General features: G+C 37.3%; 2 protein-coding genes across 4 annotated transcripts; one reads left to right on the forward strand and one right to left on the reverse strand.

Moving 5' to 3' along the window:
• The first annotated feature begins 1,645 nt into the window (after positions 1 to 1,645).
• On the forward strand, positions 1,646 to 8,679 carry RBBP9 (RB binding protein 9, serine hydrolase). Its single transcript, XM_028524011.2, has 5 exons — positions 1,646 to 1,758; positions 3,341 to 3,383; positions 4,119 to 4,224; positions 5,757 to 5,842; positions 6,235 to 8,679. Exons 1-5 carry the CDS (start codon positions 1,660 to 1,662, stop codon positions 6,468 to 6,470), a joined length of 570 nt encoding a protein of 189 aa, XP_028379812.1. The 5' UTR covers positions 1,646 to 1,659; the 3' UTR covers positions 6,471 to 8,679.
• Positions 7,704 to 25,898, reverse strand: POLR3F (RNA polymerase III subunit F). 3 transcript variants are annotated; one of them, XM_028524010.2, is made up of 9 exons: positions 25,710 to 25,898; positions 24,576 to 24,693; positions 21,022 to 21,089; positions 20,046 to 20,113; positions 17,730 to 17,842; positions 14,888 to 15,031; positions 14,653 to 14,760; positions 13,593 to 13,784; positions 7,704 to 12,600 (listed from the first exon to the last, which is right to left on the reverse strand). In XM_028524010.2, the coding sequence occupies exons 1-9, from the start codon at positions 25,769 to 25,771 to the stop codon at positions 12,523 to 12,525; spliced, it is 951 nt and encodes a 316-aa protein (XP_028379811.1). In that variant the 5' UTR covers positions 25,772 to 25,898; the 3' UTR covers positions 7,704 to 12,522. The 3 variants fall into 3 exon arrangements, with proteins under 3 accessions (XP_028379811.1, XP_035865388.1, XP_035865387.1); XM_036009495.1 differs by lacking the exon at positions 25,710 to 25,898 and adding an exon at positions 24,982 to 25,005 and having other exon boundaries at positions 11,244 to 12,600; XM_036009494.1 differs by lacking the exon at positions 14,653 to 14,760 and having other exon boundaries at positions 11,244 to 12,600.
• Positions 25,899 to 25,974: the final 76 nt, after the last annotated feature.

Here is a 25,974-nt window from a genome sequence, read left to right on the forward strand (position 1 = left end):
TGAAAAGAAAAGTTCAGGCAGAGGAAGATTTTTTTCAAAAGGAGGGCCTCAGAGGAGGGTTGCTGAATCTGTTAGAAAAAATATAACTTCTATGGCAAGTTCTTGTGAACAGTTCTTTCAGTATTAACAAATGATGTCCCAAATATAAATTGTGCATTTTCAGATTTTTAAAAATGAATAAAAATGTTTTGAAATGAAGCTACTTCTTCTCTTATAACAAGCTCAGAAAATGCTTGTAATAGAGATAAAAAGTAGAAAAGGTAGATTATTTGTAATTATATAACTACAATCATTGTTGATATAAACAATTAGAGAAAGGTGAGAGTTAAGGTCATTGCCATAATTTTCTCCTTCTCAAAGGAAGAAATAACCACCCTACCAGTGAGGAAAGAAAAATCTTAAACCTTAAGGCAGGCTAGATTTTTTCCCAGCCTACAGTTCCTGTCATTGCTTCTTGAACTAAACACCACTAAATAAACAACCACTTTGCTACTGAAATACCTGTTTTATTTTTAACTTTTAAACAGCTTTATTGAGGTATAATTGACATTCAGTAAGCTCTGCAAATTTAAAGTGTATAATTTCTTAAGTTTTGACACCACCACAATTAAGATGATGAAGGTGTATATCACCCCATAACGTTTTCTTGTGCCCCTTGTATTTTTTTATAGTTTTAAATAAATGGAATCATATTCCACTGTTTTTTGTTTTTTTTTTTGGTTTGGCATCTTCCACTCAGCAATAATCCTTTTGAGACTCATCCATGGTGTTCTGTGTTTCAACAGTTCATTCTTTCTTATGTAAATAAGTTTACATTTAAAGTTAAATAACATTGACCTTTTCAAGAAAATCTAGAGTCTAAGGCCCAAGAGGAAAAATTATGTCTTGCTCATGGTAAAGAATGTGGTGGGGAGAGGGGCAGTGTATCATCAATCACCTACTTGTGCCTGTTCAAAAAGTAAACGCGGACAAGAGTGTTTCTCAGTGTCAACAGGTGATATACACAGTGAGTGAGTCCATAGGAGGAACAAGGAATAAAAAGGATTTTCCTCTTCATTACCATTTATAACACAAACTCTGCCCACCTCAGTTCAATAAGCTTTGAATATATAAGACACAACCAGTTCCTAAAATTTCGGGACTGCCACATTATGATAGATAAACCATTTCATTGCTATCTCAGTTTCCACAGTCTCCAAAGCAGTTTAAGTATTAATGTTATCCACGTGCTCTTCTACAGGAACAGTGAAACCCTTTAAAGGATAGTGTTTAAAGTAATCAAAAATAACAACCAGGGCTAATATTGACTGTTTTACTAAGAACTATTTTGAAATCAGAAGAAAAAATAATATGAATTCCAGGAATCCTCAACTAATAAATAGGCTGTGTTCTGCATGTTTGGAACTAATAGCACAGTTTCCTATGGAAATATCAATAATTCTAGTAAAGAGATAGCATATTCTGGGCTTGTCACAGTCTTGTACATGCGATGGAAACTCCTATGGTATGATTTTGACTGTTCTGTGCTGTAAAGAAAGCCAGAACTACAATTCCTTAGAGTGCCCTATGGCTCCTTAGAACTACAATTCCCAGAGTGCCACAGTGGAGGCTTCCCGGTCCACTTCCTCCCGCATTCTAAACCCTGCTCTGCCGGAGTTCATGGCTTCTCCTAGCAAGGCTGTAATAGTGCCTGGGAATGGAGGCGGGGATGTGGCCACCCACGGCTGGTATGGCTGGGTGAAGAAGGCGCTGGACCAGGTAAGAGACTCCCCTTGCTGTGCTGGGAAATTAGCCTGGAGCTGGAGGGGATGGAAGAGATGTAGGACTGAAGTTTGAACGTGTGCCTTTCAAGTCTCCCCCAAGTCCAAGCTCTGTGGGTATTTATTCCTGTCCTCTGCCGACCTGTCTTTAAAGTCTAATACTAGTGGTCCGAAGTTTGATAAAGCGGCCCGGAGGACTTTGGCTTGGTCTTTAGAGTACAAAGCACCATCTCTTAAAACTATGGAGACCAACCCTCCCAGCGCTCCGTCCCCCCCCCCCCCCCGGCGGTGTCTGCTACTGGTTCACATTTGGGACTGCTCTCTTCCTGTTTCAGATTTTTTAAAAATCCAACATGGAATATTAACACATACGAAGGACATATATGTAATATGTATGTAAACTATGACTAATGTAACCAATACCTAAGAATCCTTGACCAAACTAAAATCTAGTACATTACCAATAGAAGCTATCTGTGAGTCCCCACCCATCCCATTTCCCGGTCATTCTAAATTGTTTTCATTTGCTCTTTTTAAAATTAAAATACGTTTGCAACCTATGTGTATATCCTTTAAAAAACATATTGCTTAACTTGACTTCTTTGTGAGCTTTATAAAAATGGTATTCTACTGTAGGGTATCTTGTGCATCTTGATTTTTTAAAAAATTATCTTCCGTAACCAACGCAATAAGATCGCTTCCTGTGTTGCTGCCCTATAGAGCTGTAGAGTAGGTTTCATGAATAAAATCCCTGAGTTACGTCTAAAATCCATGGCCAGAAGTATAAACCAAAACAGCTGGAAGTGTCCAAGAGGATGGGATTCCAAGTTTCTGTACTACATTTTACCTACTTCCTGGCGCACAGTCTGTTTCGCCCCAAGTCAGCCTGTCTTGAACACATTCACTTACAGATACAGGTCTTTCTAAATGGAGACCTATAGAGCTGGCTGGTTTTGGAACTACAGATGAAGTTTATTGGAGGGATTGTGTATTCATTCATATGTAATCCTGTAGTGTTTAACACACTTCATTTCACAGCATAAGCAAACAGTTATTGAATAAAGATGATATTGTCTCATTTATTTATTGCTTTTTATTTTTAAAATATTTTCTTTACTTATTTTTAGAGAGGGGAAGAGAGAAAGAGAGGGAGAGAAATGTCAGTGTGAGAAAACATTGATCACTTGCCTCTCACATGCCTCCCACTGGGGACCTGGCCCTCAACCTAGGCATGTGCTCTTACCAGGAGTCCAACCAGCAACCTTTTTCAGTTTGCAGGCTGTCAATCAATCAACTGAGCCACATCAACCAGGACTACTTATTGGTTTTTAGCGAGAGGGAGGAGGAGGGGGAAGAAGAGAGGGGGAGAGAGAGAAACATCAATTTATTGTTCCACTTATTTATGCCTTCATTGATTGATTGTTGTATGTGCCGAGCAGGGATTGAACCCACAATTTTGGTGTATCAGATGACACTCTAACCAACTGAGCTACCTGGCCAGTGTGGTAGCATACCTTATTAACAAAGTATTAGTTGTAATTAACATGTTTATTACAGCTTTTCCTCCCCTTATGTCCTAGATACCTGGTTTCCAGTGTTTGGCTAAAAACATGCCTGATCCAAGTGAGTATTAAAAGTGTTTTCAAATAGTCTCATCTTGTTCAGTTTTGATCTTGCATTTTCCTGGTAGAAAACAAAGAGTATCATAATAGAGCAGCCAAAGAGAGTATATACCTAAGAATGAATGATGGCAAGTAGCTTGGGGAGAAGGGTGAATACAAAGAAAAAATATTATAGAAAATTCTAGTAAGGATCAAGAAAAGCACTTGGACTTGGTAAAATTTAATTTTCAACTTTTCAAGCAATTGATTTTCCCTTCTATAAATCAATAGATATTTCTAGGCAAAATTTATGCATATTTCAGTTGAGGCAGAGATAGGATAAAACTTTCTAGCATCTATAAAATCCTAGTATTTAACAATGTAACAGTGCCACTTTTGTTCTGAGTTTGACTATTATTTGTCTCAGGAATTCCCATTTTGAAAAGAAAGAAATGATTTGAGAGGCAATACTGTCATTTTAAGTTGGGAAGCTTAAAGCATCAGTTATTTTCATTATATCCTCAGTATTTTCTTACAAGAAAATGGTAAAAAGTAATACCAAAACTACAGGTTTGATTTTTTTTCAAATAGCAACATGCAAATCTTTGGCTATATTAAAATGGCCCTATTTCCCATTGTGGTCCTGAAATTTTAAAAGTTGTGAACTACTTAGCAGTCATCTATTAGAAAGGTGGGCAGCATTAGACTAAGGCTGTCTCTATCAAGTGACAGATTCTTTCTTTATCCTGAACCTTAGTTACAGCCCGAGAGATCATCTGGCTGCCCTTCATGGAGACAGAGCTGCACTGTGATGAGAAGACCATTATCATAGGCCACAGTTCTGGGGCCATTGCAGCCATGAGGTGTGATCCTTGTTGAATTACCACCCCGTGTGGGCTCCAACCAAACTTGTTTCGGAAACACTTTGTGTATATCTGGTTTCCACTGTAGAGGAAACAGTGTTGACCTCAAAAGCGGTAACATAATCTGTCCTAATTCCTTTCTAGTTTGGATAGTAATTTTTTTTGCTTTTACTGAGATAGTGGTATTTTTAAAACAAGTGGTTCCAACTCCAGCAGCTGACCATCCCTTCAGAAAAACTCCTCAGTCTTCAAGGCTCCCAAGTAGCACTGATGTCATCTCTACCTTTACTGCCCCCAAGCTGCTTACAGGCTTCGTTGCGGTTCCTTAACATGCCACGTGTACATCTAGCTTAGGCCCGTACTTGTTCTTGTTCTACCTGGAACTCTGTCCCTAGATACTTGTATGCTGTCCGTAGATACTTGTATAGCTTTCTCCTCCTCTTTAGGCCCCTTTTAGTAAGGCCTTTTTTTTTAATGTTTAAATTTTTATTTATTGGTGAGAGGCAGACATTGATTTTTGTTGTTTAATCTATTTACGCATTCATTGGTTGACGTTTGTTATGTGCCTTGACGGGTATCAAACCCACAACCTTGGCATATCAGGATGATGCTCCAACCAACTGAGCTACATGGCCAGGGCATTTCAGTGAGATCTTCTAATCACTCCATATGAAACAGCAATCTAACTCAACTGGCTCCTATTCCCTTTATACCTTATTTTCCTCCTTACTACCTATACCACTCTTTACCATCTGATGTCCTGTTTATTTCTTGTCTGTTCCCTGCCAATAGAATGGAAGGTCCATGAGGGTGGACTTTGTTCACTCTGACACTGAAACCACAGTCCCTGTCCTGCATATGGTAGGTGTTCAATAAATATTTGTTAGCAGTTAGAGGTTGTTACTCCTTCCCTCCTTAACACCCCTGTCCTTAAGATTTATGGACATATATCCCTGGTGCTCTCCATAGAACATTACATCTCTCTAGGTTTATAAAGCCTATGGTTTAGGGACTTAGCTGGCTGAATAAGCCTGTTAGGGTTGGGTTACTTCCATATTTGCCAGGCTCAATGACATGGAGTGTGTGATAAAAGAGATACCTTTCTGCTATTGCATAGTGTTTAAAATATGGTTGGGTTGGGGGAGGTGTCGTGCCTTAAAATACTTGATCCCAAACTTCTGAATACATGCTCTGGGACTAAGCCTGGAAATCTACATGTTGATGCATATTACAGGTAGATTAATGCATAAATCAAGGAATATGGTTATACTTTTTATGTTTATTTGGAAAGGACTGCAGAAGAGGTTTGGACTACCTTGAAGAAATGAGCAGAAACTCATCAAGTAGCCATGGTTAAGTGATTAACCATTGGCTTTGTAATTTGGCAGCTTCCTTACTATTTTTCATTTTAACTTCAGCAGCATAGCACAGGCTTCGTGTAAACTAAACCAAATGAGTTTTCAGGTGGTTAACTGACTTTTTGGTGATCAGGTTTAACATTAAATATTAGCTGACATCATTTCTCTCTCCAGGTATGCAGAAACACATCGAGTATATGCCATTGTATTAGTGTCTGCATACACATCAGACTTGGGGGATGAAAATGAGCGTGCAAGTGGTAAGTCTGAAGGCAGAAACCCCAGAAAAAGCCCTTCTGCTAGTAATAGGGCTGGTTGTTCCGGTTCTAAAACAGCATTGTCTTTCAGATAGGCTAAAAAAATGCAATAGCACATGAAAAATGTTTACTACCCATCTAGATATAAGCTTGGCACTTTGAGAGGTTGTAGACCATTTCTAAACCATCGTCTAGAATGGAACCCTTGAGGCCTGACTATTTGAACCATATACTTCCTCTTCATAAGTACCTATGGTATCAAGCCCTACAGATTTGAAAACCACTTAGGTTCTGATTCTTTGTGTTTCTGCTATGGTCTTCACTTGATATTTTTAAATGCCTAGAATGGAAATTACCCATAGGCACTGATAGGTTGTATATATTTTTCCCCATAGGATATTTCAACCGCCCCTGGCAGTGGGAGAAGATCAAAGCCAACTGCCCTCACATTGTACAGTTTGGCTCCACTGATGACCCTTTCCTTCCCTGGAAAGAACAACAAGAAGTGGCTGACAGGTTGGAAGCCAAATTGTACAGATTCACTGACCGTGGCCACTTTCAGAACATGGATTTTCCTGAACTGATTAATGTGGTAAAGTCTATGCTGAAAGTACCAGCACAGGCACAGTGATTTCTGCTGTTTTGCATGCCAATGTAATAGAGCAATTATAAGATTATAGATAATCATAAAAAATGCCTGCAAAAACAAACATTAGTTTCAATGTTCAAATTAAATTACAAACAGCATTTCTATTTTCTGTAGACTCTCCATCTCCCCAACTTGCTATGAACTAAAGCAGTATTTTCCCAGTATGATAAGGGACATAAGGACATCTCAGACATCCAGTGAGTAAGACAGAAATGGAACCCAGGTTTCCTGACTTCCAGTCCAGAGTAAAACTAAATAGATTTCATGTATGTTATAAGAGTTGTACTTCCTTTTTGAAGTGAAACTTTTCTATTTTATTGGAGAAAGAAAACATGACTAAAGGTCCAGAGTGTTGGCTTGGAGCTCAAAACACTAGCTTGCTTGTTTTGAGCTGGCCCAGGATATTAAACCCAGACTGGGGCCTTCTTCACCTTTGACACCATGCCCCCCAACCTGTTTGAGTCCCTCAAACAGGTTGAGAGAGAATAAATTATAAGGATGCTATGAAGCAGGTGTTTGCAAGGATCAGGCAGGGAATGTAACCAGTCACCTTTTTTGTATAAGACCTTAGTGGTAAAGGTAAGGGCAATGTGGAGAACTCATGTCATGTGGAAATGTGGCAAGGTGTGGCCAATTTTCTGATTTTTAAGAAAAAACTTTATACAGTGGTTTTTATATTCAGGGAAGATATATGTACATTGTACACAAATTATGTCCAGTTTATATACATATGGATTAGTTGGCAACTACAGTATAAAGAAAAAATTTAAAAACACTGTAACACACAAAGTACAAGCCATCCATTTGTGGCCTATAAATATTAACTTAGCCAGGCGCTTTAAATGATTCTCTATAAAGCCTGAGAAATGAACACAATGTCAAAGGATAAAATCACAGAAACAATTTGGATTTTGTTACAGTCTTAATTATTTTTTAAAATAATCTTTCCATTCCTCAAATTTTTGTTCTGTAGAGTTCTACCTTTTAACCTCTATGGTCCTTTAGATCATTTCAAGCATCATTCCATGATTTTTCTTCTGATCATGACCCATCAAAAAAAATCCTTTTTCATCTTCCAACAATTTTTGCCTATTATGATCCCTAGTATTGCCTCTAACAATCTGTAGTCTACAGAACAGCAATTTTCAACTGGTGTGCCACAAGAATTTTTATAACATGCAATACCTTTCTCTCTCCCTCTCTAAAATCAATAGGTAAAAACTGAAAAACAAGAAATGCCAAGACTATGTTTAATGCCCAGTAGGGGCAGCACAGGCAAGAAACAACCAATGGATGCATGGATAAGTGGAATAACAAATAGATGTTTCTCTATCTCCATTCCTCAGTCTCCCTCTCTAAAATCAACAAAAAATTAAAAATCAACAACAGCAATAAAACATGCAATACCTGACTGTTTAGTCAGGGGAACAGACTGCTTTCCCTTTAGATCAGGGGTGTGAAACTCATTTTCAGTGGAGGCCACATCAACCTTGGGATTGCCTTCAAAGGGCCGAATGTAATTTTAGGACTCTATAAATGTTACTACTCCCTAACAGTTAAATGAGAGCTCAGCACTGCCGCTGGGTAGAAACAAGGGGCCAAGCCAGATAAAACAAGGTGGAGGGCTGGATTCTGCCTGCAGACCTTGTGTTTGCCACCTATGCTTTAGATTGTCAAATTTAAAAAATGACAACGGCCAAAAACAACAGGCATCCAGTGTGAATGAATCAAAGTTATACTTTTCTCTGTTATATTGGCAAAAAAATATTTTTGGTGTGCCACAGAATTTTAATATAGTTTATGGGTACCATGAAATAAAATAGGTTGAAAATCACTGCTGTAGAAAGTTCTATTGGACAGCACTGGAATTTAAGGCATGTATTTTGTATTCCTCTCACCATCAATAATAAGTGACTCAACTTGAAATTACTTCTATTTGACTAGTTTGCTTAGTTGATCACTATAAAACTCTTGGTTCTACAAAATTTACTCAGCACCAAACTAAGATCAGAATAGTTTCATGGAAGAATCCCACATAAACTATTCATTTAAGCCATCAAATCATAGATTTTCATGATTCTCTTTGACTGTAATCATGGATTACTATTAACTGTGGCAAGGCCTTGATAGACTCCAGGGAATATCTATTCTCAGGTGAGCAAAACACCTTATACTAAATGAAAATTAACTGTAAGGATTAGGACCTCACAATTTGGTGTTTTGGGTTTTTTTTGGTATTGTCATGAGTCTAGAGCCTCACTGTTTTGGTCAAAGATTACTCCTGTATGTAATATGCACTTAACTATTATCAGAAGTGCTGTATTTTAAAATGACCTCTTTTCTCCTTCAGTTAAATTCAGAATTTAAAATGTGTGATGATTAGAATAAACAATAAAAAATAAATCTCTAAAAAATAAAACAGGCTATGAGAAAAATGTCTACAGAGACTCTTATTTTCTAGTGAGGCAAGGGATGGATATTTTTATGTTTTAGCTACAGATTGTAAACTTTAAAAATCAATCTCTGGTCCTGACCAGTGTGGCTCAGTTGGTTGGAGCTGTCATCCCATAGACCAAAAGGTTACAGGTTTGATCCCTGGTTGGGGTGTGCATGAGAGGCAACCAGTCGATGTTTTCTTGCCTCTCTCCCTTTCTGTCTCTATAAAAAGCAATAAAAGTGCCCTTCAGTGAGGATTAAAAAATTACAGTCTCTGGTTATCAAGATATAATGCCAAGTCTGATTTAAAAGCAGTTCCTAGAAAAATAGAGTATCTAGGAATAAACTTAACCAAGGAGGTGGAAGACCTGTACTTACAAAACTACAGAACACTAAAAAAAGAAATTAAGGAAGACACAAATAAATGGAAGCATATACCATGTTCATGGATTGGAAGAATTAACATCATCAAAATGTCCATACTACCCAAAGAAATTTATAGATTCGATGAAATCCCTATTAAAGTACCAATGACATATTTCACATATACAGAATATTTCAAAAATGTATATGGAACAATAAACGACCCTGAATAGCCTCAGCAACTTTGAAAAAGAAGAACAAAGTAGGCAGGATCACAATACCTGATATCAAACTATGTTACAAGGCTGCTGTAATCAAAACAGTCTGGTACTGGCATAAGAACAGACACAAAGATCAATGAAACAGAATAGAGAACCCAGAAAGAAACCCATGTCCCTATGATCAATTAATAATAAAGGGGGCAGGAGCATAAAATGAAGTAAAAATAGCCTCAATAATAATACATGGTGTTAGGAGATCTGAACAGGTACACGCAAAAATAAATGAAACTTGACCAGCTTACACCATGCACAAAAATAAAAGTCAATATGGATAAAAGGCTTAAATATAAATAATGACACCATATAAGTCCTAGAGAACATAGGCCAGAAAATTTCAGATATCCCATGCAACAACATTTTCACCAATATGTGCCCTAGAACAAGGGACTTGAAGGAAATAATAAACAAAGGGGACTACATTAAATTAAAAAGCTTCTGCACAGCTAAAGAAAATATCAGCAAAGTAAAAAGGGAAGCAACCGTATGGGAAAACATATTTGCCAATGATACGTAAGACATGAGTTTGACCTCCAAAATATATAAAGAACTCACATGACTCCACACCAGGAAGACAATCCAATTAAAGGATCTGAAGAGACACTTCTCCAAGGAGGACAAGAGGGTCCATAGACATATGAAAGGATACTCAACATCACTAGCCATCAGAGAGATGCAAATTAAAACCACAATGATGCACCACACCAGTCAGAATGGCTATCATAAACACATCAATAAACAAGGGCTGGGAGGTTGTGGAGAAAGGGAACCCTAGTAAACTGTTAGTGGAAATGCAGACAGGTGCAACTACCGTGGAGAACAGTATGGAATTTCCTGAAAAATCTGAAAATGGAACACCCTTTTGATCCAGTAATTCTACTGCTGGGATTATACCCTAAGAATTCTGAAACAACAATTCAAAAGAACCTACACACCCCTATGTTCACAGCAGCGCTATTTACAATAGCCAAGGGCTGGAAACTGCCTAAGTGCCCATCAGCAAATGAGCAGATCAAAAAACGGTGGTATTGTACATGTTGGAATACTACACAGCAGAAAGAACTCCTACCCTTCAGTACAGCATGGATGGAAATGAAGAGTATTATGCTAAGTGAAATAAGCAAGGTAGTGAAAGACAAATACCATATAATCTCACCTACAAGTGGAACCTAGTCAACAAAACAAGGAAAAAGGAGCCACAGACATTGAAATAATGAACAAACTGACAGGGACCAGAGTGGAGGAGGGATAGGGATAATGGGGGAAACATGGGGAAGAGCCAAGTCAAGGAACATGTAGTAAGGACCCATAGACAAGGACAATGGGGTAAGGAATGTCTTTGGGAGCAGGGCAGGGTGACAGGGGCTAGATGGGGCAGGATAGAACAATGGGTGGGAATGGGGATGACTGTAACTGAACAATAAAAAAAGGAAAAAAATCTTGTCTATAAAAAGAAACTGGTTCCTACCTTCCAATTCTAATTCTCCTCCAAGTTTACGTTGCTTATTAAATAAGACTATGCCTCTGTGATAGACCAGGTCCCAGGAAGGATATTGGCATTACCATTCCAACTCTCACTGGGGATAGAAATGTATAGTTCCAGGCTCCCAGATTCTCTGTATCATATCTATATCTATATCTCTGCCTACTTCTAATATTTAAAATGATCTTTGTTTTGAAGAGTAGTGCCATCAAAAACTAATTTATACAGCTCACCACAGAATTTATCCAGTTCTTAAAAATTGGTTACTGGGCTGACTTTACTAATCCCACTTATCACATAATAACTCTTCTGATGGCTGCCCACTTACAGTATCTCCAAACTGGTGTTTGAAGTCAGCCTCAGGAGTAGCTGAGTTTGAATTCCTTTCCTTTGGTATGATGCTTTGGGCCTAGACATAGAAACTTTTAAATGGAATTAAAAAGGAAAATACAACAGCTAAGTTCCTGAAAAGCCCTCCAGCTAACTTCTGTAAAACACTACATCAAATAAGCTAGTGTTTTCCATATGGCTAAACACTGGAATTGAAAGTGCTATTAGAACTGAAAACAATTATGGTGGCTTTCTGCTCAGTTTAGACATATTACACCATGATTTTTAGAACAGAATAAGGAAACAAATCTAAAATACGAAAGAAAAGAAGAGTATTACCCCTCCCCAACATAAAATGTAAGTGGAGGGCAATGGATTATTTTTAGTTTTAATTTCAGTTAAATAAGACTGTAGGAAAAAATTCTAGTAATACAACTGAGCCACAGAATGAACTTCTAAGACTTTAACAAAAGTCCAGTGAAAAGAATCCTTTAAGATGAATATGACAATATTTATACACTGAAAACATCATCCACCATTAGGCTGAGGTAAATACAGTGGCATAATCCTCTGAAAAAATATTTCTGACATACAAAGGAATTAACTGTGTGGAAAAGGAATGTTCTCTCTTCTCCATTCACACAAGTTTGTGTAGACTGCTCTGCTATTCCTGCATTCCCTGTTTCAGTTTCTTCGCAATAGAATCATTGAGAAAACAGAAAAAGTGATAGTGAACCAGATATAAGCAATTTCCAATGAAGATCTTAACAAATAACTTTAAAACAAGCATTTTTAGGCTCTAGCCATTATCCATTGATAAATGTGGATCTGTTGGCTTCTTTTTTCTTGAACAATCACAAGTCTTGAAGGCTTCAGAAGATGTTGTCCTCCAGAACTGCAGAGTATTTTATTTACTGAACAATGGATTTCACTACAAACCTACCTGCTTCATATTCTGTTGACCACTCTACCAATATAAACTTAATCTTCATAAATAAAATAGTATATATTTTCATGGCAACAAGTCTGTATCCCTTACTGTGAAATTTATTTTCAAGGGAATCTGATGTTCCATCATGCATGAAGTTATCTGCTCCCAAAGTAACTTCATTTGCAAAATGTCAGTAAAGTTCATAGCTCTCTATTAAAATTCAAGCCACTCTGTCATGTATATACAATTGGATGGCGAAATCTCACCACCTTCATGGCAGTCGTCAAAAACCTTTAAAAGAAAAAAGTTTATATTCAAACCAAAGTTTTAAAAGTATTATACTACTAGGTAATGTCAAATTAAATGTCAACTATAACTCAAATTTCTGCTAACACAAAATATAAAAACATCCAACAACCAACTATTTATTTCAAGTGCTATTAAAAACAAAACTTTAAAATCGAAAGATTGGGACTGTACTTAGGAACATACTATACTATAATAGGACCTGCTCTGTGATCACAGAATTAGTTAGTGGGAATCTTTTACTATAGCATAAAGATGAGCATGTTCACTTGCCCAATAGGAAAAAGGCTATCAGTAGGTAACACAGGAATACAAGGAGGACCTATACACAAGAATGACTTAATTTTGATTTACCAAATGTTTCATTTTTAGCTTTCCTTTTTGTGAAGGGATGCTGAATAGAATTCCTAATACGCTAGCCTTTCTAATAATTGAAACCATGGCATAGAGTGCATAGAAGTATAAAAGGGACCAGTCTCATGAAATATAGGCTAGCAGCCCAAGAATACAAATGCGACAGTGCCTATAGCACACAGTTGACACTCATAAGCTAAATGGGAATGAATGAATGAAGAGTGTTGGAGCATGGTTGTTACTTCTAAGCTACATGCTCTTAGGTCTTCCTTAGCTTAACTTCCCTCCTACTTAAGAGGAAATGACACCACTAGCTAAAAAGGACACAAGGAGGATTAAATGAAACCACATAAATCTTCAAAAATATGTCTGGCCATGGCACATTCTCAACAAATCTCACTTCCACCCTACTTAGTTTAAATGATTAATGCTTGTCAAAAAGCGTCCATTTCAGAGCCAACACAAATTTCTTATGTAAGGCAAGATCTGTTCATTAAATGTCTGTCATCAACATTACATGAAGGTTTGAGATCTTGGTCAACCCTGAGAGTGAGAAACTGGGATGTGCCTTTGCTGGTATGTTATGTGGCAGTCAGGTGTAAAGTGAAGTCACTTCAACTCACCGGACAGAGTCCACAGGGGGCCCGAACCAAACCCGTAGGTGGGATGATTGGATTGACTGCCCTATAGAGTTTCATGTGTCCATCTACACTGCCAACTGTGCCTTCTTTTGCAGCAATGATAGTCATCTCCACTTTCCCATCATAGATGAGTGTATTCAAGATGGTTTCAATGTCCTCCATGGACAACTCTACCTATAAAAGGGGATGTGTGAAAAAGGAAACAAAAAGGACAAGGAGACGTTCTTTTGGAGGGGGTTAAAAACAGTATAGGGTCACAATTTCTTAGCGAAATGGGAAAGCATTATGCTGGCAAGTAATCAGAAGTACAAAGAGGCTGAACAATGGTCCAATTTAGCACAAACCACTCATGCTGGGGACAGAACACTTACCTCAAACTGAGTTTGACACTTTCTGATATATTTACTCTTATAAGTAAAACCTAGAAGTCTTCTAAAGTAACATTTGTTTGGCAAGAACTTGATAGAGATTTATAAAATGCTTGAGCAGAATGGTACTTTAGACATCAAACAATCTTTAGTCAAAATTCATAGTTTTTTTAACAAATGAGAAATTTGGGAAATGAAAGTGACTTGTCCAAATGTCCACTTCAATTTCTTCTCCAACTGTAAAGCATCTAGCATAATTTCCTTATGTATAGGTCTTAAAAACTATGATAACACTGCTTGCTTCTCATAAGATAGAAAATACCAATAAATGACAACTGACACGATTACTTATGTTTAGCACATATGTGCCTGACAAAGTCAAGAACTTATCAGGACAGATTTTTCGATTCTGATAGTGAAATGCACTGCCAGGCCTCCATTCTGCTGCTCTATCTCCGAAGCTCACATATAGTTAACCAGTGCCAATGGCAATGACCATGTTTGCCTAACTGGCTCAGAACAGTGCTTTCTCAAAGTGGGTTCTACAGAATATTTACAAGTTATCACCTGAAAAAAGGATCCAGATCAAATATGTTTGGAACACATTGTAAACTATACCCCTATGATAAACAAGTTTTTAAAAATAAGATTAAAATTAGAAACTGAGTTCTAACCTTACTGATTCCCAATTCACAGATATATTTCCATACTTCGTGTGATGATGCAAAAGAACTATTTCTTTGTATCATTGGATTCTGTTTGCTTTCTCGTGCTGTTTCTGCCTATAAGGGTAGAAACATAAATCTCAGGAAGAATACTAGCATTTCCTAAATATAATTTATGCAGAGCAAAATCAATAGCAGAAAATATTTTGTTTAGTACATGACTATTTACTCAATTATGCCTTACCTTGGTTTGCAGGAACTTAAAACACTGTTGGTTAAGCACCTCTACAAATTCAGATTCAAAATCCTGGTCACTGTACCAGGCTCCACCAGTCACAGACCGGTCAGGTTGCAGGTTATAGAGCATATACACCTTTTTTTTTGAGGCCTAGGGAAAAACATGCACAGCAGATGTGATTATAAGCTCATTCTCCCAAAGCTGGGATTTGAAAAAACAACAACAACAACAACAAACACTTATATTTTAAGAGCTTTAGATTTACAGAATTATTGTAAAAAAATGGTATAAAATTTCCATTTACCTTGTAATAATTTCCTTATTATTGACATCTCACACAAAGAGGGTACATTTGTCACAATTAACGAACCAATATTGATTTATTATGAACTAAACTACACTTTATTTGTATTTCTTTAATTTTTCCATAATGTCCCTTTTATGGTTCAGGATTCTATCTAAGATACAACATTAGACTTAGCTGTCAAGGCTCCTGAGGCAATTTCTAGCTGTGACAATTTCTCAGTCTTATTGATGAACTTGCCAGTACTGAGAATTATTAGATATTCTATAGGATGACCTTAATTGGGATTTGTATGATGTTTTTCTGATGATCAGACTGAAAAAAAGACCACAGAGGTCAAATGACCTTCTTATCACATCATATCAAGAGTATTTGATTATCACCAAGTGATGACAGATTGTCAACATTATGACTTATCAATGCTGATATTAACTTTTAATTTCCTGACTAAAAGTAGTGATGCTCACTTTTCTTCACTGTAGTTACTTTTTCTCCTGCCCTTTCTTAGGGAGAAAGTCACCATGCATAGTCCACAGTTAAGAATTGGGAATTATGTTTTACTTCCTTTAGGGTGGAATGTCTACATAAATTATTTGGAATTTTTCTGCACATAAGGTATGTCTAATCTGCCCCATGTATTTATTTATTCAAACATTTATCTGGTGGCATGGATTCATGAATATTTATACTACTTTATTCTGCAATCTTGAAAACATGATGCTAAGTGAAAGAAGGCAGACACAAAAGACCATATATTGTATAATTCCATTTATAGGAAATGTTCAGAATAGGCAAATCTATAGAGACAGAAAGCACATTAGTGGTTGTCAGGGCCCGGGGGCAGGGAAGGTAGGGAGTGACTGCTAGTAGGTTCACATTTGGGGGTGATAAAAATGCTCTAAAATTAGAAGAATGTGATAGTTGCATTTTTCTGTGAAAACACTAAAACCCAATAAATCATACACTTTAAGAGGGTTAATTTTATGATATATAAGCTAATATCTCAATGAAGCTATTAAAAATAAAGATGTCAAAATCAAACTAGGTGATGGGTATGTGGGGATTCACTATATTACTTTCTTTACTTTTGATTGATAGGAAATTATCCGTTAAAAATATGCAAGAGAAATAACATTCTAACTGAGGCAGTGGTATGACATAAATATCATTGATTAAATAAAATCAAATGAATATTAAATCTTTTTTGCAGTTCACCTGATTTCTAAAAAATATTATTTTTCAATTACAGTTGACATTCAATATTGGTTTATATCATTTTCAGGTGTACAGCACAGTGGGTAGACAATCATATACTTTACAAAGTGACCCTCACGATATTTCAAGTACCCAACTGGCACCATGACAGTTACTACATTATTAACTATATTCCCTATGCTGCACTTTATATTCCTGTAACTATTTTGTAACTACCAGTCTATACTTTTTATACACTTCACCTTTGCACCCAGCCTACCAACTCTTCCTCTGCTCTGGCAACCCCACAATTGCTTCTCTGCATCTATGATTCTGTTTCTATTTTGTTTATTCATATATTTTTTCTTTAGGTTCCACATATAAGTAGTTACACATTTTCTTTGTCTTTCTCTATCTAACTAATTTCATTTGGCATAATACTCTCGAGGTCCATCCATGCTGTCACCAATGGTAAGATTCCATTCTTTTTTATGACTGAGTCATACATATGTGTTTCAATCACTACTTTATCTATCCATCTATTGATGGGCACTTGGGTTGCTTCCATATCTTTGCTATTGTAAATAATGCTGCAATGAACATAGGGGTGTACATACTGAATCAGTGTTTTGGGTTTCTTCATCAGATAGTTACCCAGAAGTGGAACTGCTGAGTCATAAGGCAGTTCCATTTTTAACTGTTCTGAGGAACCTTCATACTGTTTCCCATACCAGCTGTACCAACTGCATGAATATCAAAATTCTTAAATGCTAAAATTTGTGTTCAAGCCAACTTTAGTCTAGGGGAATCCTGGCTCTTCTGATGCCTAAATCAGTGAGGTCAACATCAGATGTCTCTGATGGACCCAGCTCTGGAGTATAGAGCACCTGAAGGACATGATGGGTGGACAGGATGAGGAAGAGAAACACTATCTGCTGGAACAGAAGCTCCACCAAAGCAGGGATCTTTCTCTGACTTGTTCAATAATGTATCCCAAGCACACAAAACAGTGCCTGGCACATAGCAAACACACAACAGATATTTGTTCAATGAGCAATCTAATATGTCAGGATGAGATAAATTCTTATATCACAAAATCCAGGAAAAATGTTCATGATTCCAAAAATTGTCCTGAATAGCTTTAGATTTTTGAGTGGTTAGACAACTAGACAGTGCCATATCTAACTAAGCAGCACCTCCAAACTAATGAGCTAAATTTTTAAAAATCTTTTTTGATCAGTTGCTTAAATCACAACATAGCTTAAATAACAATTTAAAAAACCCTGAAATATACTTGGAGCAATATATGTACAGCCAACATTCAAGAGAAGAAAAGAGAACACTACTCACTGCCACAGACTTAACAGCTTTGATAAGCTTTTTACTTTCCAAATTCTTTAGAATTTTGTTAATTTCTGTTAATGGCAAATTACTTTTATACCGGATATCTCTGCTCCATATTCCTATGAGAAAGTAAAGTAAAATAAGTTGAAAACTCCAGGATTTGTGTTTATAATCCCCATTGCTTATATTTCATTCCAAAAGTAGCAAAATATATATGTTTATACTCCTAGTGCTTAGCTATTGGAAAAATTAAGTGACTTAGAAGAAAGAATCTCAGATAGGGCAGCAAAAGCATGCAAAAACAATACCTAAGTTATATGTTCTATTTAGCAATCGAGAATTTATTGGAATCCTAACATGGAAACTTTTTAAAAACAAACGAAAAGGACATTTTTGTAATGAAAGAAAAATGTTGAATGTTACTGAATTAATGTAGTTTTGCACTACACAATGACATCTCACTCAGTGATAAACTGCATATATACTAGTAGTCCCATAAGATTATAATAGAGCTGAAAATTCTATCACCTGGTGACATCACAGCTGTTCTAATGTGGTAGCCCAACTCATTACTTATGTGTTTGCAGTGATACTTGTGTGAACAAACCTGCCAGCTGTATAAAAATACAGCATATACAATTACTTACAGTATATACTTGATGATGGTAAGTGACTGTTACTGATGTATGTACTTACTATACTTTTTATCATAAATTTAGAGTATACTCTTTTTACTTATAAAAAAAGTTTGCTGTAAAACAGTATGCTGCAGTAACCTCATACAAATTAGATTTACTGTGTCTGTTGATTGTATCCTTTTCTCTAGTGCCTGATTTAATTTCATGTTTTCTACAGTAACATGCTGTATAGGCTTATAGCTTAGGAGCAATAGTCTGCACTATTATAATCTGGTTGTGCAGTAGATTTATACCATCTAAGTCTACTTTCTTTTTAAAAAAATGTTATTTATTGATTGGAGAGAGAGAGGAAGAGAGAAACATCAACTTATTGTTCTCCTTACTTATGTACGTATTCCTTGGTTGCTTCTTCTATGTACCCTGACTGGGGATTAGATCCACAACCTTGGCTTATGGGAACAATGCTATAACCAACTGAGCTACCCAGCCAGGATGGTTTATACCATCTATGTTTACCTGAACTCTATGACGTTTGCAAAACAACAATGAAATCACCTAACAATGCATTTTCAGAACTTATCCATGTAATTAAGTGGTGCTTGACTATATTGTCTCTTCCATTCCCTCTTGCACCTCAATCTTTGTTTTCTATAAATTTCCTTCAGATTATATATGTGAAAAACAAACAAGTTTGGGATGGGTCAGCTGCTATCTTCAAGGGAGAGCAAAAACCTCTTTATGGCAGCCCCTCTGTCCATTCTTTATACAACACTATATTGGGGAGATGAAAAATAGGAAGATTATAGTTCTTATAGCCAGTAAAAGTCCTGCACAGAAAGCTGTAATTTTTCTTTCAAAAAAGGAAATAGTGAAAATGGGAATTTTATGTGAAAATACTTTGCTGTATTTTCTTCACAACAGAGAAGCATAATGATAGGAAGAATTTTTTTAATACAGAATGGCTTTTTCATAGGTCTATTTAATACATTTTAAACTTTCTGATTAATACATATGAAAATTACATGGTTTCAGATTACCTCATAAATGTTAAAGCTAACAGATCAAAGAGATCCTAAATTGTAGTAACAACAATTTAGATATAGTTCTTCTATGAAGACAGAGGAACTAAAAAGCTGTTGAGGGACCTAGTCAGACAATGCCACACTGCACTATACATCTCTGTTTTTTTGACAAACCCAAACAGATGTTATTATCCATAATTTACAGAGATGAAGAAAATAAGGCTTCCAAAGCACAGAGAGTGAGGATTAAAAAAAAAAGGACCCTAAGTTTTAATTTATTTTGGATAATACAATCACATAGTTCAACATTCAGAACTTTTTTCCATCCCTAACCACAGTCATCAAATTCCTGCCTCCTTTGAGGCAACAATGACATCACTCCATGAGTCCTTTAAGCATATATGCAGTACAGGGTAGGACAAAAGTAAGCTTACAGTTGTTCATATGGAAAATAATACAATTAATAAATAATAATACAAGAATAAACTGTTTTGCATACTCACAATTGTAAACCTACTTTTTTCCTACCCTGTATATATGTATACTTCCCTCTCCTTTTTACATAAATGGCAGTGTACACATGATCCATACCCTGGGAAGCCAGGATCTCAGTTCCTATATCTAGTCCTTGTTTTTTTCTGCTTCTTCCTTTATATGCTTACCTTTATTTCCTGCATCCTCTATGATCTGATATACTAGTTTTTCTTGGTTATCTGATCCCTTCATTTTACTGCAGGGGAATAAAGTAGAATTAGAAAGGCAAAGAGAAACACAATAATCTAATAATCTACATGACTACTTAAATGAATCAGCAGACAAAGTCATCACACTGATTTATTTACCAAAAAAAGGGCATACCTTAAAAAAGAATGAGACAAGTTAAAAACAAAACAAAACAAAACAAACAAAAAAAACCAAGTTGCAAAACAGTGAGGCTAGTCCTGACTGGTGTGGCTTAGTGAGTTCGGCATGGTCCCACAAACTGAAAGGTCGTTGCTTCAATTCCTGTTCGGGGCACATGCCTGGGATGTGGGCCAGGTCTCCAGCTGGGGGCATGCAAGAGGCACCTGATCAATGTTTCTCTGGAACATTGATGTTTCTTTTCCTTTTTTTCTCCCTCCCTTACCCTCTCTAAAAACAACTAAATAAAATCTTAGAAAAAAAACAGTACGGACAGCATGATCCCATTTTTGTTTAAAAGAGATTATATATAAATATATAAGCATCTGTATGTATTTTTATATATCTAGAAGAAAAGATATATACCAAATTATTAACAGCAGTTATCTCTGGGAAATGGAACTCATGATAGGAGACAAGGATGATGTGTAGGAGGTTTACATTATGCTATTCAGTATTGGCTTTTTTTCAAAAGCATGTATTACTTTTGTAATAATTAAAGTTTTTTTAAAAGATTTTATTTATTTATTTTTAGAGAGAGGTAAAGGGAGGGAGAGAAACATCAATGTGTGGTTGGCTCTTGGGAGCCCCCTACTGAGGACCTGGCCTGCAAACCAGGTCTGTGCCCCAACTGGGAATCAAACTGGTGACCCTTTGGTTTGCAGGCCAGCACTCAATTCACTGAGCCATACTGGCCGGGGCAAAAGTTTTCTTAAAATGATATAATTTGGTGCTTACCCAGCATTCTGAGAATCCTTTATTCTATAGAGAAGGCCTGTATTGCTCCTTAAGAGATCCAACTGACCCTATATTTTTAAAATAGAAAATAACAGTTAATTGCTTTGTAGATACACCAAATCCAATGGCAAATGTCAATGAATGAATTCTTTGTTTTACACAGACTAAAACATTCTACCTCTTGTTTTTTTTTAATATTTTGTTTATTTATTTTTAGAGAGAGGGGAAGGGAGGGAGAAAGAGAGGGAGAGAAACATCAATGTGTGGTTGCTTCTCGTGCAGCCCCCACTGGGGAGTTGGCCCTGCAACCCAGGCATGTGCCCTGACTGGGAATTGAACCAGTAACCCTTTGGTTTACAGGCTGGCACTGAATCCACTGAGCTATACCAACCAGGGCTCTACTTCTTGTTATCTGTCAGTTCCACACTTGAGATTTAAGTTTTTGCCTACCTATCACATGCCATGTATTTTTAAAAACTTACCTCTTTATCTCATCATTTTCTAAAATATTAACACCTAACAATTACCTATATGCTAGATCCTGGCTTAGTTATATGATCAATGCATAAAGATTATAAACAAGCAGCTTTATAATAATAGAAAAAAATCTGTATTCAAGTTAAAATAAAATAAATAAATATAAATAAAATAAAATTTATGTAAAGTTCAAAAAAGGCTGACATGCATAAATATTCTATCACATGATGATTAAATAAAAGTTACAAAGTTAATAGTGGCATTTACTGATACATGTGATTTCTATTGTTACATGAAAATTAGGCAGAAAGGTCAACCAATGAATAAAAGAGCTGCAATTGTTGTTCTCTAATGAGTCAAAAGTAAAATAAAGCATGTCTGACATATGCTTCTGAATTTCCTTGGGTCTGAACTTAGGAACACCCACATGGCTGTACCACTGGGTTTCTGGCAGTATGGGGAAGCCATGGGTAAGACTGGGGAGACCCATGACTTGAAAATGGGTTTACCTATGGCTTAACAGTAATACCTCCCCACTGACTCCACTAAGCAGCAAAACTGAACAAAAAGCTCAATTTAGAGGCTACAATCACTTTTAATTCAACCAAGAACATTTAATGAACACCAGTCTATGATTGCTGTTTGGGGGTACAAACATGAATTCTAAAAAAGAATCACATAGCTAAATTCAATACAATCTGATTGGCGTTAAGAAAGAGGTAAGTGCCCAGGCCAGTGTGGCTCAGTTGGTTGGAGTGTCATCCCATAAACTGAAAGGTTGCAGGTTTGATTCCCAGTCAGGACACACACCTAGGTTGCAAGTTCAGTCCCCAGTTGGGCCACATACAAGAGGCAACCAATTGATGTTTCTCTCTCACATCGCTGTTTCTCTCCCTCTTTCCTTCCCTTCCCCCCTCTCTAAAATAAGCATATCCTGGGGTGAGACTAAAAACAATAAAATTTTTTTAAAAATAATGTAAGTAATGGGTGGGATGGGCTCTCAGAAAAGAAGCTTTGGCCCAATCTGGGATTCAGGGAGGTTTCCAGGAGAAAAGAGCAGAGCTGAGTCTTGAAGGATAATGAGAAGTTAGTCAGTCTGTGAAGAATGGGAAGAAGGGCCTTCCCTTTTAAGCAAGGAAGACTGCTTGAGCAAAGGGTCTGGGGCATACAATAGCATAATGTGGTAGGAAACCAAGAAGAATCTGTTCCCTTTGAAACCTAACTTTTGAGGCACAATGATGGCAAGAGATAAGGCAGGTAAGGAAGGCAGGGGCTTAATGTGGTCAATTCATGAGTTTAGACTTGAATCTCTACTGCTAAAAAAGAAGCATTTCTGCTAGATAAGTGACTTAGTCAGATCTGTATTTAAGGCAGATCAGGCTATCTGCTCTGAAGCAGATGGAACCAGAAAAGTCAGTTAGGATGCACTGCAATAGTCCAGGTAAAAGCCAAGAGCCTGAACACATGTGTGGGTAGTAGGAATGGAAATAGAGGGACAATTTGAGACTTATTTAGGGGCTAAAATCAGTAATACTTTGTGGTTTATTAATAATCACTCTTTTGTTTAAAATTCTTTAATAGCTCCACCACTGCCTACAGCCTATAAGCTAATAGGACTGGCAGTAGATGGGGTCCATCACAGAGGTGGTGAAAGAGAGGAAGGTACTGAGGACGATTTTCAGACAGAAAGGAAAGGGCTGAAAGGATGGTAACAGAACAAAAACATTTTCCATTGCCACACCCTCCCAGCATTCCTTCATCTTTCCTTCCTGGAGCTGAAGATTTTTGTCAACATGAATTGACTAGAAAGCATCAACAGCCCCTTTTCCTGGTGCTAAAACAAGGGTCAGCAATCTAGGCCACTGCTTTTTACAAACAGTTTTATTGGGACACTGCCACATCCATTTATTTAGATGCGGACCATAACTATTTTCTTGAAAAATTGATCTATTGTGACAGAAACCAAATGGCCCAATAAAGCCTAAAATGTACACTCTGGCACTTAAGTCTTTAAAGATTTTAATTATTTATTTTTAGAGAGAGGGGAAGGGAGGGAGAAAGAGAGGGAGAGAAACACTGATCAGTTACTTCTCATACATGCCCCAACCAGAGACCAAACTTGCAACCCAGGCATGTGCTCTGACCAGGAATCTAACAGCGATCTTTCACTTTGCAGGATGATGCCCAACCAACTGAATCACAGTGGTAAGGACTGCTATCTGGTACTTTATACAAAAAGTTTGCCAACCCCTGAGCTAGAAGGTTGAAGGGAACAGTTTAACAGAAAGTTCGCCTGTCCTCAAATCTCCATATCCAGAGTCCTTAGAAATCCAATAATGCTGATAGATTTAAATAAAAAGTGTAACAGCCTTCAGATGAGCCCTTAGTATAGAAATCTCTTAATTGCTACTAAGCAAACCAAAATGCTCTCAGGACATGGAAGTTTTGATGATAGAGGAAAGGAAGGAGAAATAGGCAGATTTAGAGCATGGGGACTACTAGGTAGGCTGTTTTGGGGCAGTAGAGGAGAATGAAGAGGTGAGAGCAGGTGAAAGGGATTCACTGAAAAAAAAAAAAAAAACTCAACAAAAAACCCCCACTGCTATTACTTGGGGCACAGCCTGCACTTCCTCCCAGAGGCCCCACACTGTTCACACTCAACTGGACTCATTCCTGCTTCATGAAATGCTCAATGTAAGATTGTGGAGAATGATACCCTAATAAGTTGGCTCTGTGATGACTCTGAAAAATCAGGGGGATGTATTTCATAGAGAATGTCCCAACACCAGTACGAAGAAAACAGAAGGTGAGTAGAGACTATGTCTATATACCTTTATGTATCTTAAAGACAATTAGGTTAAGAAATACAACAGTTAAACAACATATTTACTTCATTTGTCTTGTAAAATAATAATTTTCTCTTTCCTCAATTCAGGCAGTTTGAGCTGTTTCCTGGTTTAGAATCTTATCAGTCACAACCTAACATACCTTCTAATGTTTTTATGACTAATAACAGAAAGTAATGACAATGACAATTTTAAAAAACCAATTACATTAACTAGTTGGATTCACCTTACCATAGACAACAGTCTATTGATTGCCACTGCCCGCTGCTGAGCCTCTATATGAGGCATTTCATTTTGAATTACTTGGTCTGTGATTCCATGAGGGAACTGGTGACATAATTCTATAATCCTAAGAACAAAGACATTAACAACATTATTCATGTTTTTAGTTATTTTTAAGAGGCAGTGGGGGGAAATACTAGAACAATTTGAAATTGTGTCTTTTTTCACATTTGGGTTTCTATGATGGTTCTGAATCAAAGCTTTCAAAATACATGTTTATTATTACTTAGGGAAAATATTTTTCTTTCACTAATATGAACTTTAGAACAAAAATCAATGAAAACAAGGAAAAATCTTAATCCTGTGACTTCAATTTTCAATTTTCTCAGACACAAGTACGACAAAATTAAGCTACTGTGCATTGGACAGCCATAAGTGTGCAAGCAGGAGGCAAGTCAGATACTTCTGGTGGGAAGCCAAAATTTTTAACAATTCACAACTACGGCCTGCTTTTAGAATGATCTCTACCAACCCCCCCCCCCCCCAAAAAAACCTCCAAATCTTCACCTTGTCATGGGATCATCATGTTATTCATAACAGTTTGAGAAAGTTGGTCCTTTTAAAACCATGTATGTGGTAAGCTAAAAGGAACAATGCAATGATAGAGAATATAGAGAGAGGCTTTAGGTGCCCCACAATCTTGACTTAAATACTGCACCAAAACCGTATTTGGCTAAATGCTGCTTTGTAATCACAAACTGCACCCTAACTTCGCCCAAGCGTTCTGTCGTGGTAGTTACCACACTGATAAGAGCGATCTAGGATCAGAACGTGTATCCTCACGTTCTACTGCAAAAACGCCGTCTCCTTTCTGAGCATCGACCAACCTTAACTCAGGAAGGCAGCGCATCATCATAATTTCCGAACAGCATTACCACAGCTACACAAAATTGCAGACTGTCAAGTTCCTTTCGAACTTCTTAAGAGTTTTGCTCTCCAGGGGTGAGGGGGAGGTCCAAACCCGGCAACCCCCTTCCTAAGCGCTCAATGAACTTGTTCCGGTACCTCCCGAAGGTCCCCGGAGAAAGGATCCCGCTGCCCAAATGACCCGCCGCCTGCGGGGCTCCGGACCCACTAATTTACCTGTTTTCTATTTCTACCGGATCCGCGTCCGGCAGCTGCAGCTTCACCTTCACCTCAGCCATGAAGGTGTAGTTCCCACCCCTACTGGAAAGAGATGCGAACAGTGCCCAGATAGCAAAGAGCAGCACTGGTGAACGCGAGAAGACCGCACCAGACCTAGGCGGTGGGCCTTCTTCCCCTTGTCGCAGCCGGTCCTTCCTTGTCTGTCGGCTTGAGGTGGCCAAATCACGCCTGCTCCCCCTCACTCACTGGCGCCGCCATATTC

The sequence above is a fragment of the Phyllostomus discolor genome, chromosome 9, assembly GCF_004126475.2.
Source record: "Phyllostomus discolor isolate MPI-MPIP mPhyDis1 chromosome 9, mPhyDis1.pri.v3, whole genome shotgun sequence".
In the NCBI taxonomy this organism is placed as follows: domain Eukaryota; kingdom Metazoa; phylum Chordata; class Mammalia; order Chiroptera; family Phyllostomidae; genus Phyllostomus; species Phyllostomus discolor.